Here is an 18,558-nt window from a genome sequence, read left to right on the forward strand (position 1 = left end):
CTGCTAAACCTGAAAAGTTAGAATAGCAGTCAAACTACGTAATTTGGTATCAGAGTCGACTTAATTTGGCACAGTTTATCTAATGACGCGTATCAGTTAATAAATAAACCGCCCACTTAAAGCCAATGCCATTACGACAAGAAAAACCATTGACTAAGTAAGAGATAAAATTTCACATTGCTCCTCCAAATGTCCTTTATCACTTATTCACTTTGACATCACCAATTTGGGAAATTTATTGTCAAAACATAAAGAACGGCTAATTCTCAAGGGGCTCAACAGCTTGACATCGACGGCTAAAATCATGATGTTGGCCTTCGCCAGTGGACACGGCATCAGGATCAAATGTCAATCTTCTCCTACCAACAGGGGTCGATTCTTCCTCCCAATCATCGCTTTTGGCCTTTTACAGCAAATTGAAAATTTTAATTTAATTTTGATTTTATAAGTAAAATTTCTTAGTATTTTTTCTTGATTAGCAATAATATGATTCAAATTCGTTTTTGGTAAAAATCAAGCTTAAGACAGATTTATAAGTTAAAAGGAATAGCACTAGACCGTAGTAATAAATGATAAAATTTTAAAATAATTAAAAAAAAAGTTTTATAAGAGCGCGATTTTAATTATACAATAAATGACACTTCTAAAAACATTAAGGGGGCTTAAGACCGCACGAAAAGATAAGGACGGAAATAGAAAGAACGTTACGAGTCATAATTTTTCTAAGCGTAAGAGATGCATTCGTATTTATTTGATTAGACTAAAACTATTAAAATTTAATTCTGCAATTAAAGAGATAAGTTGCACTAGTGTAATTTCATACAAGTGGTGTCTAAACTTTTTCAAAACAACGAAAAACCGAAGGAGAGAGAAGAAAGAAGCGAATTTATGCCATGCTCGCCATGTGTTTGTATTAAAGCCTAATGCAAGGTCCCATCACATCCCCTGCCCAAAAACTGTTGGTGCATCCGCGGCATACACCAACGCCACCAACACAACCAAAATCTCCATCTCCTCTCTCCCTCTCTCTCTCTCTCTCCATTTTGTACTCTCCTCCGAGATTGCATAATTTAATCGAACTTTCTCAGTATTTTTGCATATTTTATTTCGAAATCGCCACACAAAGACACGTATTCATCGTATAGAAAGGGGTGATTTTTGCGTCTTCGTCCGTGGATACATATACATATATTATATTTTATTATACACGCTGAGCCGGCGATGCCCACGCCGGTGAGCGCAGCCAGGCAATGTTTGACGGACGAGGCGGCGCGTGCTTTGGACGACGCGGTTGCGGTAGCGCGTAGGCGGAGCCACGCCCAGACGACGTCACTCCATGCCGTCTCGGCCTTGCTTTCCTTGCCGTCTTCTGCTCTCCGAGACGCATGCGCCCGCGCCAAGAGCAGCGCGTACTCTCCACGCCTTCAGTTCCGGGCTCTCGAGCTGTCTGTCGGAGTTTCCTTGGACAGGTTGCCGTCGTCGAGGGCGCAGGACGAGCCTCCCGTATCGAACTCGCTCATGGCGGCGATCAAGCGGTCCCAGGCGAACCAGAGGCGGCAACCGGAGAGCTTCCACTTGCACCAGATTCACAGCCAGCAGCAAGTGGCGTCGCTTTTGAAGGTCGAGCTGAAACACTTCGTCATATCAATCTTGGACGATCCGATTGTGAGTCGGGTCTTCGGAGAAGCTGGGTTTCGAAGCTGTGACATAAAGGTCGCGATTATTCACCCGCCGGTGACTCAATCGACTCGGTTTCCTCGGACCCGATGCCCGCCCATTTTCCTATGCAACTTAACGGACGCGGACCCCGCCCAACCCGGATTCAGCTTCCCGCTTTCCGGGTTCGAAGACAGAGACGAGAACTCGAGAAGAATCGCCGACTTGTTGGTTAAAAAGAGCGGGAAAAACCCGCTGCTAATCGGCGTCTGCGCCGGCGAGGCTCTGAAGAGCTTCACCGAAGCCGTGCAGAAGGGTAAAGCGGGGATTTTGCCTGCTGAAGTCGCTAGCTTCAGCGTGGTTTCCATCGAGACGGAGGTTTCTCAGTTCGTCCTCAATGGCGGAAGCAAGGAGGAGATGGGTTGCAAGTTTGAGGAGGTGGGTCGAATGGCGGAGCGCTGCTCTGGAGCTGGAAGTGGTGTTATTGTAAATATTGGGGATTTGAAGGGTTTAGCGGGTGAGGGTGTGGGGGCGGAGGAAGCTCTGAGCTTTGTGGTGCTGCAGCTGAAGAGCTTGTTGGAGGTTCATGGTGGAAAATTGCGGTTGATTGCCGCGGCGGCGAGCCATGAAGTGTTTACGAAGCTTTTGCTTCGGTTTTCGACGATTGAGAAGGATTGGGATCTTCATCTTCTTCCCATTACTTCTTCTAAAGCTTCAATGGAAGGAGTTTACTCGAAATCGAGGTGGTAATCTAACCCTGAATTTGTTTTATGCTCCTTTTCAACTTGTTGGGGCAAATGCTCACTATTCTCTTTTGTGGATTCATGCTTGATGTGTGTCTGAAGTTGCTTGAAGTCATAATTTGATTGTGGTTTCGGGTTTGATACCCGAAACATATGATGTTTTGTTCCCAAGAGACGAGTATTGTTTGATTTCATTACTCTGGTTTAGGCTCTATAATTTTCTTTTCGAATACAGTAAGCTGCATAATTTGCTAACTTCAGAGTGAGAGCATTTAATCCATATATGCATTCATGTCTCGATGTACATGTTATAATGTTTAAGTCGATAGCGCTGGTATAAGTTGTGTGAATGCTTAGAGAGTACGTTTCAGGTAAAACACTTAAGTGTCTGACTGTTTTGTGCTTGTTGGATCTCACAGTTCCGTGCTCATGATATACTTACAGTTTGATGGGGTCCTTCGTTCCATTTGGCGGATTCTTTCCTGCACCGTCCGACTTCAAAAGTCCATTGAGCAGCACATATCAATCTTTTAAACGTTGTCATCGGTGCACAGGGAAGTATGAGCAAGAAGCTGCTTCTGTTCTGAAAATAGGATCAACTATTTCAGCAGCTGATCAGTGGTCAGCTAGCTTGCCTTCTTGGTTGCAAACGCGTGAACTTGACACTGGCAAGGGAGACGGAGACGATCTAGCAAAGGTGTGTAACCCGTTTAGAGTATAATTTTGTATCGAGTTGGAATAACTCTTGTGCACACATAAGCATGCCTTCGCGCACAAACACATGTAGTTTAACGAGCATGTTTCCTGTAACTGGTTGGATTTTAATTTGTTACGTTTATTTCCTTGAGAATATGTGTAAGTGTGCTTCATTATTCAGTGCAGACCAAAGACGATAAGACAACAATGAATGCTACAGTATCTGCACTGCAGAAAAAATGGGATGATATCTGCCGACAAAATCATCACTCTCAACCATTCCCTAAAGTGGACGTTTATCAAGCAGGGCCTCAAGTTGCATCTGCTGAGGGCTCCCTAGCTGTCTGGGATAGAAAAGAAAACAGCGGTGAAGATTCATCTCTAAATGAAAGCGGATGTGCTATTCATTATCGCTGCCAGCCGATGGACATGCAAACGAGTCTTCTATCAAAACAGAACTTGCCTACGCAAGTAGTTTCTGAGGCTGCTGAGAATGCTAGCCTCCGGTCAGAGCTATTGGTTAAAGTTTCGAAGGGTCAGCAAGTTGAAATGAGAAGCCCCTGCCGGACTACTTACCCCATCCACAATATGAATCTTTCCACCGACCACACATCATCTTCGTCGGTTACTTCTGTAGCAACAGATTTGGGATTGGGAACATTGTATGGATCAACCAGTCAAGGGCCAAGAAGTCCTAAATTACAAGATATTAGAGAGAGTTCCAGACACCTCTCTGGTTCCATTTCTGCTGAATTTGATGCATTGAGTGAAAATAGTTCACGCCATATTGCCCAGTCCTCTTCCTGCTCTGCGTCTGATCTTGGAGGGCAGGTTGATCCAAGCGATATCAAATCACTTAGGAGAGTTCTCACAGAAAAGGTTGGCTGGCAAAATGAAGCCATTTGCGGTATCAGTCAAGCTGTGGCACGTTGCAAGTCTGGTGGTGGAAGGAATCAGTGTTCGAAACTCAGAGGAGATATATGGCTGACTTTGGTTGGACCTGACAAAGTTGGAAAGAAGAAAATTGCTTTAGCACTTGCTGAGATACTTTTTGGCTCCAGAGAAAGCTTAATTTCTGTTGATCTGTGTTCCCAAGATAGGGGTTACCAATCAAACTCTGTTTTTCAATCTGAAGGTGTCGATGATTACAATGTGAAGTTTAGGGGTAAGACAGTTGTTGATTATGTTGCAGGGGAGTTAAGCAGGAGACCTCATTCAGTGGTTTTCCTTGAAAATGTCGATAAGGCGGACTTTCTTGCCCAGAGTAGTTTGTCCCAGGCCATTAGGACCGGAAGGTTTCCAGATTCGCATGGGAGAGAAATCAGCATTAACGACATAATCTTCGTGACTACCTCCACTATCAAAAGCAGCAGCAAAAGCCTCTCTGGAGAGAATGAACCCCATAAATTCTCTGAGGAGGTCATACTTGCCGCCAAGAAATGTCAAATGCAAATTTGGAATCTTGGGGATGCCAACCAAAGCAAGGGCATGAATGTGAGGATTGCACCAAGAGATGGAACCTCGAACCCGTCTTCTTCTACAAATAAAAGAAAGCTGATTGACACCAATGCCTCCTTAGAGCAATCCTCTGAACTACAGAAACGGTCCAACAAGCAATTAAGGAACTTTCTCGATTTGAATCTGCCAGTAGCGGAGCCAGACAAGAACATAGATTCTGAAGATTGTGACAGCGACAACATCTCCGAAAACTCTAAAGCTTGGCTGGAAGATTTCCTTGGTCAAGTGGACGAAAAAGTGGTTTTGAAGCCATTTGATTTTGAAGCACTTGCTGAGAAAATAGTGAAGGAAATCAATCGCGAATTGAAGAAAATCTTCGGATATGAGGTTCAGCTGGAGATTGATTTCGGAGTCATGGTGCAGATACTCGCAGCTGGCTGGTTATCGGACAAGAAGAAAGCCGTAGAGGAGTGGGTCGAACAAGTTCTCATCAGAAGCTTTGTCGAAGCACACCAGAAGTTCCATCTCACTGCTCATTCTGTAATAAAATTGGCTGCTGCTGGAACCCTTTCTGTCGACGAACAAGCTCCCGGCGTTTGCCTTCCTGCTCGAATTGGTCTAGGTTAATTTTTTGCTAAACTGGTCTAGGTTAATTTTTTGCTAAACTGTGCTTTTTGTAAGTACATGTTGTAAACCGTAGCTTTTGGCTTATAGCATTTGCATTAGAAAAGCCTTTGTTTTTCTACTCAAGTCACATAATTTTTTTGGGTGAATCCATTTGTGTTGTATTAATGACTTATGTAAGAATGTATATGCTGACTAGGACGTCAAGGACCAAGATGGCAGTATCTCAAAACAATTAAATAATATTATGCAGGTAAATTAAACCACATCGAGTAGTGTGATAGGCTTGAATATCGTCAGACTAGCATCTTGGTTGCATGTAAGTGTCTTTCGTCTGCTAAGCTTCAGTCTTTATATCTTCAAAGACAATGGTTTTCTTTCTCCATTCTGTTCAATGGGAAACGAGGAATTTGAATATTGGACGTCTTTAAATATTGGAAAGAGAAATATCACTAAACTAAACGTTTGGTTGATTTTTGGTTGGTTCTCTAACTTCCCAACAAAAATCAACTCCCACAGCTGGCAAAGCTAGAACTGCATTGTATTACTGGCACAGGCTTTTTCTGTTGGCTTTCACTGAAATTCTAGAAGATAGTCTTCGAATTGTTAACTCAACCTAAAACTGGCTCCAAACTTTTTCTTCTTTGCAATAGTTCATGTAAATGGGCCTCTTTGGTCATTAATTTGGGTTGGATCTGAACAACAAAACCTTGGGTCCGGCAGCTAGACTTGTCAATGAATTGGATCTTGATCCGAAACAAACGTAATTAATAGGACATAAATTTGTGGTTCCAATCCGATAATCAATTTATGATTCGAATCCCGTAATTTACGAGATTCAAACAGAATAAAAATATGACTTACAAGTAAAAAAAAATATCATAAAACCGTAATATTAAGTGGTTAAATGGACAATAAGTTTACACTCTTCATTTTATAGCTCTGCTCATTTCTCCACGTTTTTAATTTTTTTTTCCCAAAATAGAAAAGTCCAAACAGAAAAAAGTCTTTGCATAAATAGCTGTGACACCTTTGCCACTAGTAACATGATAATTGTGCGTTGTCTGTCCAACTTTCCCTTGAAAACATATTCCATACTTAATGAAAAAGAAAAAGGAAAACCAACAATTGAGATTTTGGAAGAAAGTTAATGCATTCCACTTTCTGAAAAAAAAGAACAAGTAAACTTACCTTTACTTTTAAGCTGATTTTCTGCATAAATTTTTTCTTATTGGTTTTTTTTTTTTTTTTTTTTTTTTTTTGTTTTGAAATTATCTTTATATATAAAGTCAAGGGTCCAATGAACAGTGTTTTTTGGTGTCACAATCTTCATAAAAAATAATTGGAGAAAAATGCTCCTTAAACAAAAAAACTTCAAAAGCAATCCAAAATAATGCATCAAATGTGGCAGAGGTATTTTCATCATTTTAACAGTGTTTTTTTTAATAATAAAATTTTTCTGTACAGTTTTTTTTTTTTTTTTTTAAATAATTAGTACCTCACAATAAAATAATAATAATGTGATTCAATTAGTGGTTTATTAAATATTATTTTATCTATTTTCAAACACGTTCAAACATCTTAAGAGGCGTGCATTGCCGATTATAAAAAAGGTCTTTCGCAGGGGAATAATAATGTGATTAAATTAGTTATCAAATGATTGTGTTTTTTTTTTTTTTGAACGAATGATATTATCTACACTAAGGGGGAGGGGGTGGGGTGGGCTTAACCTCACAATGGGCTAGTAATAATGTGATTCAATCAGTTGTTTATTAAATATTATTTTCTCTATTCTTAATATAAATTCAATAGAGACCAATTTTATTATATGGATTCAGCTACTTTAATTGGTTTATGAAGGGATTCTTCTAGCATGATCTAAGATTATTCATTTACTTCAAATATTTGACTTTCCTTTTATTAATTTGCGTTTATAAATACATTTAAAACGTGTAAGTCGCGAGTAGCACGCCGTGATTCAAAAAATGTCTTATGCACGCGCGTGCATGAAGGCTAGTTATTATTAAGGGGAGGGTTCAAAACAATTATAGTAATTCAGAGGAGAATTTCGAACTCGGGACGCATGAGTGAAAACCCAACATACTATGCACTAGAATATTGGATCATATGTTATTGGTAGGGCTAGTTTGAGATTGTTGTGTTTTTTTTTACGAACTGCTTCTGTTGTGCTGTTAAAATAAACAACTATGAAAAAAAAAAAAAGCAGGGTAAGTATTTGGTAAACTATAGTGGTAAAAGTGCTTTTGGCAAAGAAAAAATGGGCTTAAGATTGTAAATATGAAAGTTTCATTAGTTGGTATTGTTCACCTGCCTGCCTCCAATGAAAAAAAATATTTTTTTTAGAAGCATATGTATGGTTGGTTCTGCTTTTTGCTATTTTGGACCATGATTTAAAAAAAAAAATTATTTACCGAACAAAATTAAGACCCCAACTTTTTAAAAAACTGTTTTTAAAAAAATTTGAGCAACCCTAAACCACCTCGTAATTTGATTGTGTTTATGCAAATAATTAACTTCTAAGGTTGGATTGAAATTTCACTTCTTCTTTTGGTCACTCTTTTTGCAAAAAAATGCTGAAATATTTTTCGTTATTGCTCCAAAACACGAATTGTAACCGCAAAAAATAATTAAATAAATAGAAAAACTAATGAAAATGGTTTGAAAATTTTGAGTTTTAATGATAAGAACAAAATAAAGGGTAAAGTGAATAGTATCATGATTAATTTTTTAGTGTAAAAATATGATTTTTTGTTAAAATAAACAGTACCATGAATTTTTCGTCAAAACTGTCTAAATAAATACGGAAACAAAGGGAAAACCAAAAATAAGCACGCACCGTCCACTGTATCAACATTTATTAGAATCCAAAACTTCGATGCTGAAAGGATGGAAATAGAGTGATTACACCACATAAGACGTCTTTTTCGACCAAGTAAACGACACCAAATGACACTGACCTGCACCTTATCTTGCATTGCATGTAATCTACGATGTCGTTTCCACCTTGGTGGGGTCGTATTTTGAAAACGCTTCATTGACTTTTCAATCTGGTATGGCAAATCCCTGTTTTCTCAGCTTCCGTAGTCAAATTTGGCTTTTGATTTTTGGGACACACTGTGAGCCGTTGATTTGTCCATTGTCCATGGAGGACGACCGTCCGATTGTCTTTGTGTTTAAGTTGGAAAATTTGCTTTGGAGAAAGGTAGTAAGCCATAAGCTGGAGTCTTTCCGCTTATCCTCTTAGTCATGAACTGTCAGTTAGCTCTTGTCCTGGGGCTCAAATTAATATTCATGTTTTTTTTGAGAGAAACGTTACGGAGACTTCTTCAAAGTTGGTTTCTTCATTGATTTTTTGCCGCTTATAGTTTAATGTCAATTTTCATAAAATATTGTGTCGAAAACATGAGTTGCCAAAAAATCTATAAAGAGTTCCATTTTTTAGAGAGTCTCCTTAGCATGAAGAGGTTAATTGTAAATGAGAAGATTGATCATGAAGAAAAAGTAAAATAGATTCGTATTCATATACATGAGAATTATATAGGAGCAAGAATAATCGTGGATTACTTTTTGAAAAAATAACTTTTTTCTCTATTCCTATGATGCTCCAATGAATTTAGAATTAATTCTAATTACTGTTAATTGTTTCGCTTTAGCAAGTTTTTCTCCGCTTAAATGAGTATTGTGGTCTTGCTGTGTAGCGGTGACTTGATAAGAGATCAAATCATTGATTGGATTTCGTAATGACATATATAGTCTTGGCAAATGAAAAGTAATTACATATAATTAGATTAACTTCAATGGGTGTCACAGTTGGAGCACTTACTAAATCATGACAATTCCAACTTACCTAGATTCTTTTAACTCACCATGTATTTCAACCTACTTGTAGATTTTTATTTGTTCCAAGTTTTTTATAATGGAAGAAAAAGAAATGATTTGGTCGATGGAACAAATGCGCTTGCCAAAAATACAAACACATAAGTGTTTGTCTGGTCACGATTATGGTACACATAAGCTCTTGGAATTAGCTCAAGTGAATGAGTGAATATGAGATAAAATGTTATAAGTAGGACACATTCGGTATTCCAAAACTCTTTTTTTTTTTTTTTCGAACGTAACCAACGATACTTTTGTAACCCGTCTCTTAAGAGCAAAATCATGTATTTGTATGAAACAAGCATAAGTTAAGGAGGAGATTAGTACATGGTGCAAAGATGATTGAGATGATTTGGCTGACAAGAAAATAAAGGCATCATGGACTTGTGACAGAGATAATTGAGGAAAATAATACCAATTTGCAATTGTTTTTTTTCTTGGAAGAGGCCACCAGCTAATGCACTGAGTAAAATACTAACTTGAAATTTGAAAAAAGCCAATGTTAGGAATTGATTTAAATATTTTTGGAAAGGGATGTCACAAAAAAATGGACTTGGCTTCTCTGCCCTCCCATTTCTCATACACTCTCATCCTCTTCTGTTTGTGTAAGTCACGTTAATATTTTATATTATTATTATTTTTTGTCTTATTATTTTTATAAAAAAATCAATATAAAATGTTGATATGATTTAACCGTAATCACATAAAATAAAAATGAATAGGAGTGTATGAGAAGTGAAATGGCAGCCGGGTCCCAAAAAAATTTCCTAAAAAAAGGAGACAACATAAATGAGAGCGCCCACGGTGGTAGACTTTTCTGCCCAATTTATTTACCAGGAAAAAAAAGAAGACGACTACTTTGCTCCATTTATTACGTCATTTAATTTATAAAAATAATTCAAAAATTAGGTGCAGGCGTAACGAAAGCGAGGATTCTAGAAAGCATCGAACCTCTCCCATTCGTCGTCGATGGCTCCAAGAATTCCAAAGCGCGCAGTGCACAACGACGTCACCCACAACTGATAACCTCACCCCTCCTTATCCACGATCCAACGCTGACAGACAAACCCGCATCGAACAAACCGTTGAAAAAACTGCGCTCCACCACGTTGACTCAACTCCTCGACAATTAAAATCTTCCCGTCACGCATTCGTTTGTGAATGCGGGTAACGATGGCATGATTTAGAAGCGAATCGGTTCTTTTTCTCTTCGGTAGCACAGACGGTGGAGGTTCCGCCACGTCACCACTAAAAGACAAAGTGCATTATGCGGTGACAATCCTGGAATATGAACACATCACTTTGGTGAGGTCGGTTTCACAGTATCGTGGACACGCGGCAATCTGTTACTCGATGCTCTTAGATATTTAAAAAAACCAGGGGGATCCACTCAGAATTTTAAAAATAAAATAGTTTATTTGGGGTTTCTATTTAATTTAATATTTTTTTCTGTAAGAAAGAAAAGAGGACGAAGACGAAGAGAGAGAGAGGAGAGCGCTTTCATATTTCATAGGCTCTTTTTTTTGACTGGAGAAAAAAAAAAAAATAAATAAATAAAAAGCATAAAAACTCAAAAGGAAGAAATGAAAAGTCTCTATCTTTTCTAATAGTTTGGTCTGTTTTTTTGTAGGGTTAAAAGAGGAGGTGGGAGGAGTTGGTTTTTTTCCTGAGCAACTCTCAAGAGTTCTTTCTCCTTTGTATATCATTTCTCTGCAATAAGGTATGCCCCTGCTCTTTATTTCTCAATTTCTTTTGTATTTTCTTTGTTTAATTCGATTATTTGGGGTGTAATTCCACTTGGGATTTTTGTTTTCTTGGAAGTTTTTGTTGAATTTTCTGTTTGGTTCTTGAGAAAATGGGATTTTTGAATGAAAGCTTGTTTCTTTTTCTTTGATGGGTTTTGTTTGTTATTGGTTGGGAGTTTAAAAAGTTGGAAGAAGGAAGTAGAAGAATTGTGTTTAGTTGAATTTTGGTTTTTTCTTTCTCTTTGATGGATGTTGTTATTTATTGGGAATTATAAGTTTGGAAGAAGTAGAAGAATTTGTGTGAGTTGATTTTTGGATTGTTTTACTAGAAGGGGTAGAGAGAGAGAGAGAGAGAGAGAGAGCTGTATGTGAATTTTCTTTTCCCAGTTTCCCGGCAACCAAACAAGTGGGTGTGTGGTTGTTATGAGTGGTTGTGTTTGTTGGGTTTGTAACAGATTTCTGTTTCAGTTTTTGCTTGAAATTGGTCAACATGTGTGTTTTGACAATATGGTTAAATGATGACACCAAAGATTGAATTTTTATGTTTTGATCAAATCCCTTGCACACCTTTGCAAGATTGAAACTTTCCTCCATAAAGTGCCCATGCTTGTGATCTTTCTGACAGAGGGTGTTTGAATTGATGTCTTCTTTTTTATAGGAAGAGACTGTCTTGACATCCATGTGCAGCGGTTCCAAGAGGAATCCTTCTTCCACTGATACGATCATGGAGCGTGAGAAACAAGAAGGGACGCGGTATAACTTTTCGATTTTGCTTGAACTAGCGGCCTGCGATGATCTTGAAGGGTTCAAAAGGGCTGTAGAGGAAGAGGGTCTTGATGTTGATGAGGCGAGCTATTGGTGTGGGAGGCTGATTGGCTCGAAGAAGTTGGGGTTTGAGGAGAGGACTCCTCTCATGATCTCCGCTATGTTCGGTAGCATGAACGTGTTGAATTATATTCTTCAATCCTGTCTTGTTGATGTTAATAAAGCCTGCGGTTCAGATAGAGCTACTGCTCTTCATTGTGCTGTTGCTGGTGGCTCTGCTGCTTCGGCTGAGGTTGTCAAGCTCTTGCTTGCTGCTTCTGCTGATGCGAATTCTCTTGATGCTAATGGAAACCAACCAGGTGACTTGATCGCACCTGCTTATAGTTCGAGCTTCAGTTCGAGGAAGAAAGCTTTGGAGGTCATGCTCAAGGGTGTTCCCAGTATTGATGAACCTTTTGACTTCTCGGAGCAAATGATTAATGAGACAGAAGGGCAAGAACAGCAAGAGATGACAACTCCTCGTGCTTCAAAGGATGGAACAGAGAAGAAAGAGTATCCTGTTGATCTTTCTCTTCCGGACATCAAGAACGGGATTTATAGCACGGATGAGTTTAGAATGTATACTTTCAAGGTCAAGCCGTGCTCAAGGGCCTACTCTCATGACTGGACAGAGTGTCCATTCGTCCACCCGGGGGAAAATGCAAGGCGGCGTGATCCAAGGAAATATCATTACAGCTGTGTTCCTTGCCCGGAGTTCAGAAAGGGGACCTGCAGGCAGGGAGATGCTTGTGAATATGCACATGGTATTTTTGAATGTTGGCTTCACCCTGCCCAGTACCGTACCCGTCTTTGTAAGGATGAGACAGGATGCACAAGAAGGGTCTGTTTCTTTGCTCACAAGCCAGAAGAGCTTCGCCCCTTGTATGCTTCGACAGGTTCTGCTGTGCCTTCTCCTAGATCATTCTCAGCCACTGCTGCTTCTCTGGACATGGGGTCAATTGCCCCTCTTTCCCTCAACTCTCCATCCATGATGATTCCTCCTGCTTCAACTCCGCCCATGACTCCCACTGGACCTTCTTCTCCTATGAGTGGAAACATGTGGCAGAACAATCCAAACTTTGCACCCCCCACTTTGCAGCTTCCAGGTAGCAGATTGAAATCTACTCTGAGTGCTAGAGATATGGATTTTGAGATCGAGATGCTTAGCCTGGAGAGGGATCGTCGAAGGCAGCAACGCTTGATTGATGAGATATCCGGTTCCCCATCTAGCTGGAACAAAGTCTTATCTCCTGTGTCGCCCTTTTCTGCCTCTGGGAATCGAACAGGGGAATTGAATACCATTGGAGGAGTGAACCCTACTAACCTTGACGACATTTTTGGATCTCTTGATCCTGCAATTTTGCCTCAATTTAATGGCCTTTCACGGGATGCAACAGCATCCCAGTTACATTCTCCAACTGGGATCCAGATGCGCCAAAATATGAACCTGCAGGCCCGTCCCAGCTACTCTGCCAGCCTCGCATCCTCTCCTGTACGGGCTTCTCCGATGTTTGGAGTTGATGCATCTAGTGCAGCTGCTGTTTTTAATTCAAGGTCTGCTGCATTTGCAAAGAGGAGTCAGAGCTTCATTGAGCGTAGTGCTGGCAACCGTAATTCTGTGGTTTCTTCTTCTGCTGATTTTGGAACAATAAAGCCCTCTAACCTTTCAGATTGGGGCTCGCCTGGTGGCAAATTAGACTGGGGTATCCAAGGCGAGGAGCTGAACAAGCTGAGGAAATCTGCTTCTTTTGGATTCCGAAGCAGCGGGAGCAGTTCCCCAACAGCTTCATCCATGAAGCCAACAAATGGTGATGAGCCTGATGTATCATGGGTTCAATCTCTTGTCAAGGATGGACCTCAAGCCTCGCAACAACGCAGGCAATTTGGGTTCGAGGACCAGCAGCAGCAGCAGTGTCACCCTAACAACGGAGGTCCAGAGATGCTCCCCGCTTGGGTGGAGCAGCTTTACTTTGAGCAGGAGCAGATGGTGGCTTAAATCGACAAATCCCCGGATTGCTCCTTTAGTTGACGTTTAACTATATTTTTTTCCTGCCATTTTTTAAATTTTTATTGTATTCATCAATTAAGGTTGAAGGAACCGGAGAAGAGAGGAAATAACCCGACGGAGAAGAAAGATGAGTCTGCAGAATGCAAGTTCTGCACAGAGTGTTTCCTTTGAACTAGTTCGTCTTCATTGTAGTTTCCATGTGAATCTCAAACAGAAAAATGCTGAAAAAATTGAGAGATTTCCATGTTAATCATTAATTATCAAGTTAATTAATATGTTTTTGGTCGATGGTATACCTTATATGTATGACCAGCTCTTACAATGATGAATTATTCATAAATTCAGGATATTCATATCAATTTGGCCAACTTTGTGTTCTCGTGCTGAATTGTCTCTGTACATTTACTTGTCGAGAAAGATATCTGAAACCTTGGCTGTCATCGAGTGCGTAGACCCGTGCATCACTATTTCTCATCCCGTTATCCACGATGAGCGAGGGATGAGACGGGTGATGGGAGACAGTGACACATACATTTGGTGACACGGCAAAACCTCTTTTGTTTGTTTGAACTTGGAAATAGAATTCCCCCCACCCACACCCAATACGGCAATACCCATATTGTGCAATCAGAAGGATCCAGCTTTAGACTTTACTTTTCGGAAAATGAATTTCACACACCTCCTCTTCTTCTCCACACTCACGTTCATTTGTATCTGTTAATTCTCTTTCGATTCATTCAATCTAAATGCCCAAAATAAACATAGCGTATGGCCTTATGTTTTCCGTCTCTGGTTTTTCTTTTACGATGTTAATTTTATCTTTTTCTGAGATCTGCATAGTACTTTCGGCTTTCCAAAGGTGAATCTCCTTCCCAGTCTCCCCAATAGGTGATATTTTGTTGAGCAGAGACATAAAAAGGCAGACCTACTATCTCTGCTTTTTCTATCTTTCAATCTGCTTTTTAGTAGTTGGGTAATTGTTAGTGGCATGAGCACTAGATAAAGAAAACGATTAGTGGCTTCAGTCCCAACACCCAGAGATGCCTTGGCCCACAAGTATCAACTTTAAATCCAGGGAATTTGATTTTCTTCCAGTTTCTACCCACTTAACTTCAAAGTTCAAACAGTAATATCACAACACATGTACCCTTTTAGATTGGGGTTGAACTACCTACTTTATTGCGAGTAAAATAAATCAGAAACCTCCTTTAACGGTGTTTTTTTTGGGGGGGGGGGGGGGGGGGGTGGATGCGGAAGAGGTGTCACCTACTTGTTGAAGGGGCTGGTTTTTGACATGTATGTGATTTCTATTGGTTAAATTGCAAAAGAAGAAAGCATCTGTTCTATTTTGATAGAAGATAAATGGTTCGTTTAGAAGTGCATTTAAAATGACTGAAAGTGTTTTTTGTGAAATTGATTTTGGGTTCCAAAAGCATTTTAAGTGCTCTTTTAGGAGAAGCACCAGATATATATTTTTTTGGGAAAACATTTAAAGTGCTCTTATAGAAGGATGAGGATCCCATCCGGATCCAAATGGTGGGAATCCTAGGGATCCTTACATCCTAACCGTTCATCGTATATCGTGTGGTCAGTTTTCGTCAAGTACTATTTGTGTTTAATTTTAAATAATAAAATTCAAATGATTTTTGACCACGCAATATACGATGAACGGCTAGGATGTGAGGATCCTTAGGATCCCCACCATTTGGATCCGGATGGGATCCTCATCCCTTATAGAACTCATTTAAATTTTTACTAAGGATTGGTTTCAAAAACATTTTTTTGCCCAAAGCATTTACAAACATGCTCAAAAACTTGGCTAGGGGTGCCTAAATCACACCATCTGTTAGATACTTCTCATAAAAGTACGGTACTTTCTGTATTTTGATCTTATTCAACTTAGTTTCGATGAAAGCAGCCCTAAATAAATTGTCCTACTGAAATTTCCTTTAGAGTAAATCTCGAGAAATTAATAATTTTTCCTCTAGTGTACCAATTCCAAATAATTGCTCATGAAACTTGATCATACATTTTTAATGGAAACTTGTTGCTCGAATTGCTTGACTAGGACCTGCCTCTCTTGGAACCCTAGTGGCTAAACTTGATACCCAAGGGGAAGATGTTCCTCTTTTAGTAGAGAGGATTATAATTAAGAACCTTTACAAGGGCAAGCTCTATAGAGAATTCGCTTTGCAACTGGGATATATCTCGTTGTGTTTATAGTATTGATTATGTATATATGACACTCGTCACAAAGATATTCTATGTTAGTAACAAATTTTCTTTAAGTTTGCAATTTACATAATCAGTTTTGAATGTTGAATATGCAGTTTATAATATACTAATGAAGAATAATATTTGGCTACATGTTTATAATCAGAACCGTTCGTATTATAAATCATTTTATAAAGATTGCTTCTTCAAAAAAATCAATTAAAACCAATGTCGTTTAGTCATTGAACTGTATAAAACCAGATGAACAAAATTTATAGAAGTACTACGAACCGTCCATGTATGTACTACAATAGATGGACTAAACAACCATTTTTTAATTTATTTTTGCAGAGATGATCTTTATAGAGTGATTCATAATGTCAATGATTATGATTATAAGCACAAAACTCTAATTTCAACACAAATTTTTTTATATAAAAGTTTCTATTCATCTGAGTAGCCAAACATTCTTCATCAACGAAAGCAAAGTTGAGGGGAAAGAGTTTTATGCTACCTTTTAATCATGACTCTGTCCATAACTTGATTAAAATATTAATCCCTAGAATCTTAGCCCACTGGTTTGAAGTTTGAACTCCTAACCCTTTTGATGATAAATGAATTAAGTGAAAAAGTCTGCATTAATTTGTTTGTGCAGAATTTTGAATCACAGTATAATATCATTCCTCTTTCTTGGCATAAGAATCACATCCTTAATTATAATATTCAATTATAAATAAAGGATACTTAGCTTGGCCGTAAAATTCGATGTTGTTAAGTTGGTTATATATTGTGCCTCTCTTTGCATTCAAGTTCGAATTAACCCCACGTAATTTAAATTTTATTAAACCAGGTGATACTATCGCTGGAACGAAGAAAAACTACACTTTTAGTAAATACAATATTTTGTTGGTTAATTTGATTTATTTTGATGCCAAAATTTACAAAGGCTGTAAATCTTGCAGATTTTGAATTTCCATGGCAAAGTCAGCAAATTGATCAACAATCTCATCTAATAATTGACCAAGAATCTGTGACTCGAAATCTGCACCAATGCCTGCAGAAGTACCTTCAAAACTCCACATGCCTTTGTTTTGTAGGATCCAATTTGAACCGATCAATTCGGCTTCAGTCAGCCTACAAATCTCACTCCACATCCCAATGTGCTTTGCTCTGTGGAATTCTTTCTTCTTTGATCCAAGACATTTGCCTTCTCTTGTCTTTTTTCTTCTTGCATCACCACTTGGACCATTTTCATTGACTAAACTTGAATCTTCTTCTGTCACAAGAAAAATAATATTTTTGATGTATTTAACAATATTCGACTTGAGGCTGCTCTAAACTGTATAGAGAAGGTTCGAAGTTTGAGATATAAATGGAGCAAATTTCCTCTAGCCAATACGACTATGCTTACACAGTCAAAACCTTGTTAGGTGGTGTAATATTCAAAGTAGGGTTTGACTAACAGATGTAGCTAAGGGTAGGGTTTTCGTGAGTTTTTGGTAGGATTTTGTTGATGGATCAAAGTTCAAGCACCAATTTGAAATGAACTCTAAATTTTGGTTATTTCTACTGAACTTTAATAAAAAAACAAAACCAGAAGACACTAGATAGACATTAATCCATGTATATAATAATACAGGTTCAAACCACTTTACTGTTTAGCGTCCCTCCAATTCTATTTTTGAATCGAAGTTTAAACCATACTTAAATAATTTACAATTGACTAAAACCAAAACAGTTCAAGCTTAAGTTGAAAAAATGGTCTACAGAATTGAGGGGACAAACCTGAAGAAGGGATTTCTGTATCAACAAGAAATTGGCCACCATCGAGAACCGAAACCGGGCTTAAATCTTCTGAGCTGAATTCAGATTCTACATACTTAAGCACATCACATATAGTTTTCTTCTTCTCTATCGTCTTTGCAGCAATTGAAGTACTTTTGGAATCTTCACAAGAAGTGCTTCTGCTTTTCAGCATCTCTTTCCCATTCAAATCGTTCAAAGCCCTTCTGCTTTGTCCTTCTTGGAGTTGCTTCTTATTCTCTGCCTTTCTTTCTCTTCTGTTTTCCGTTTTTTGGCTTCGTCTCTTTTCACATTTCCTCCCCTTCGATTCTGTTTCCTTGCTTTTCCTCTCATTCTCAAAGCTGAGAATAAAAAATTCCTCATTTTCTAGCTCAAGAAATGTAGGCATCTCTCTAAATGATCGAGTCGACTTCATCCCGCGACGCTTATCAAACCGGTCGACAGAAGTCATGGATTTGCTGCGTGAAATTGAATTTTGGGTTGATTGGCTGCTGACCAAGTTCCTGTCTGGAATTGAATCCAATCCCATCAGCCTTGCCACAATGCTTGGACTGGCAGAGATCTCTGTTTTATCCTTGGAATTAAAATCTTGATCTCTGGAACCAGATTCCACAGAATTTTCTTCTTCTCCTAGGATGTGATCAGAAGGGTATGTGGGGAAGCTTCCCTTGCAGAGAATTCTGCGCAAAATTCCAGAAATGCAGCCCGTGGTGGCGCTTTTTGAACTGCACATTGTTGCATCAAAAGCAGTGGAGTTGGATGATGATGAGCATGAAGAAAAAGAAGGGGAAGAAATTAGCAACTTCATGGAAAAGGGTAGTGAAACAAGCACAGTTTGGCGAGTGAGTGGGAGTTTGATTTAGCGTAGTTTGAACTTTCAAGTTGGAAAAAAGTGGAAAAAAGAAGAACG

General features: G+C 38.9%; 3 protein-coding genes across 4 annotated transcripts; 2 read left to right on the top strand and 1 right to left on the bottom strand.

Annotated features, from left to right (window-relative positions):
* The first annotated feature begins 836 nt into the window (after positions 1-836).
* Positions 837-5,391, top strand: LOC137742112 (protein SMAX1-LIKE 6-like). The gene is made up of 3 exons (XM_068481866.1): positions 837-2,399; positions 2,844-3,096; positions 3,282-5,391. Exons 1-3 carry the CDS (start codon positions 1,222-1,224, stop codon positions 5,178-5,180), a joined length of 3,330 nt encoding a protein of 1,109 aa, XP_068337967.1. The 5' UTR covers positions 837-1,221; the 3' UTR covers positions 5,181-5,391.
* A 5,158-nt stretch (positions 5,392-10,549) lies between these two features.
* On the top strand, positions 10,550-13,980 carry LOC137742113 (zinc finger CCCH domain-containing protein 66-like). Its single transcript, XM_068481867.1, has 2 exons — positions 10,550-10,794; positions 11,478-13,980. Exon 2 carries the CDS (start codon positions 11,499-11,501, stop codon positions 13,617-13,619), a length of 2,121 nt encoding a protein of 706 aa, XP_068337968.1. The 5' UTR covers positions 10,550-10,794; positions 11,478-11,498; the 3' UTR covers positions 13,620-13,980.
* A 2,775-nt stretch (positions 13,981-16,755) lies between these two features.
* LOC137741316 (uncharacterized) lies at positions 16,756-18,558 on the bottom strand. Of its 2 annotated transcripts, none has more exons than XM_068481037.1 (2): positions 17,631-18,558; positions 16,756-17,118 (listed from the first exon to the last, which is right to left on the bottom strand). In XM_068481037.1, the coding sequence occupies exons 1-2, from the start codon at positions 18,454-18,456 to the stop codon at positions 16,784-16,786; spliced, it is 1,161 nt and encodes a 386-aa protein (XP_068337138.1). In that variant the 5' UTR covers positions 18,457-18,558; the 3' UTR covers positions 16,756-16,783. The 2 variants fall into 2 exon arrangements, with proteins under 2 accessions (XP_068337138.1, XP_068337137.1); XM_068481036.1 differs by having other exon boundaries at positions 16,756-17,121.

Source organism: Pyrus communis, chromosome 8 (genome assembly GCF_963583255.1).
Source record: "Pyrus communis chromosome 8, drPyrComm1.1, whole genome shotgun sequence".
Lineage (NCBI taxonomy): Eukaryota > Viridiplantae > Streptophyta > Magnoliopsida > Rosales > Rosaceae > Pyrus > Pyrus communis.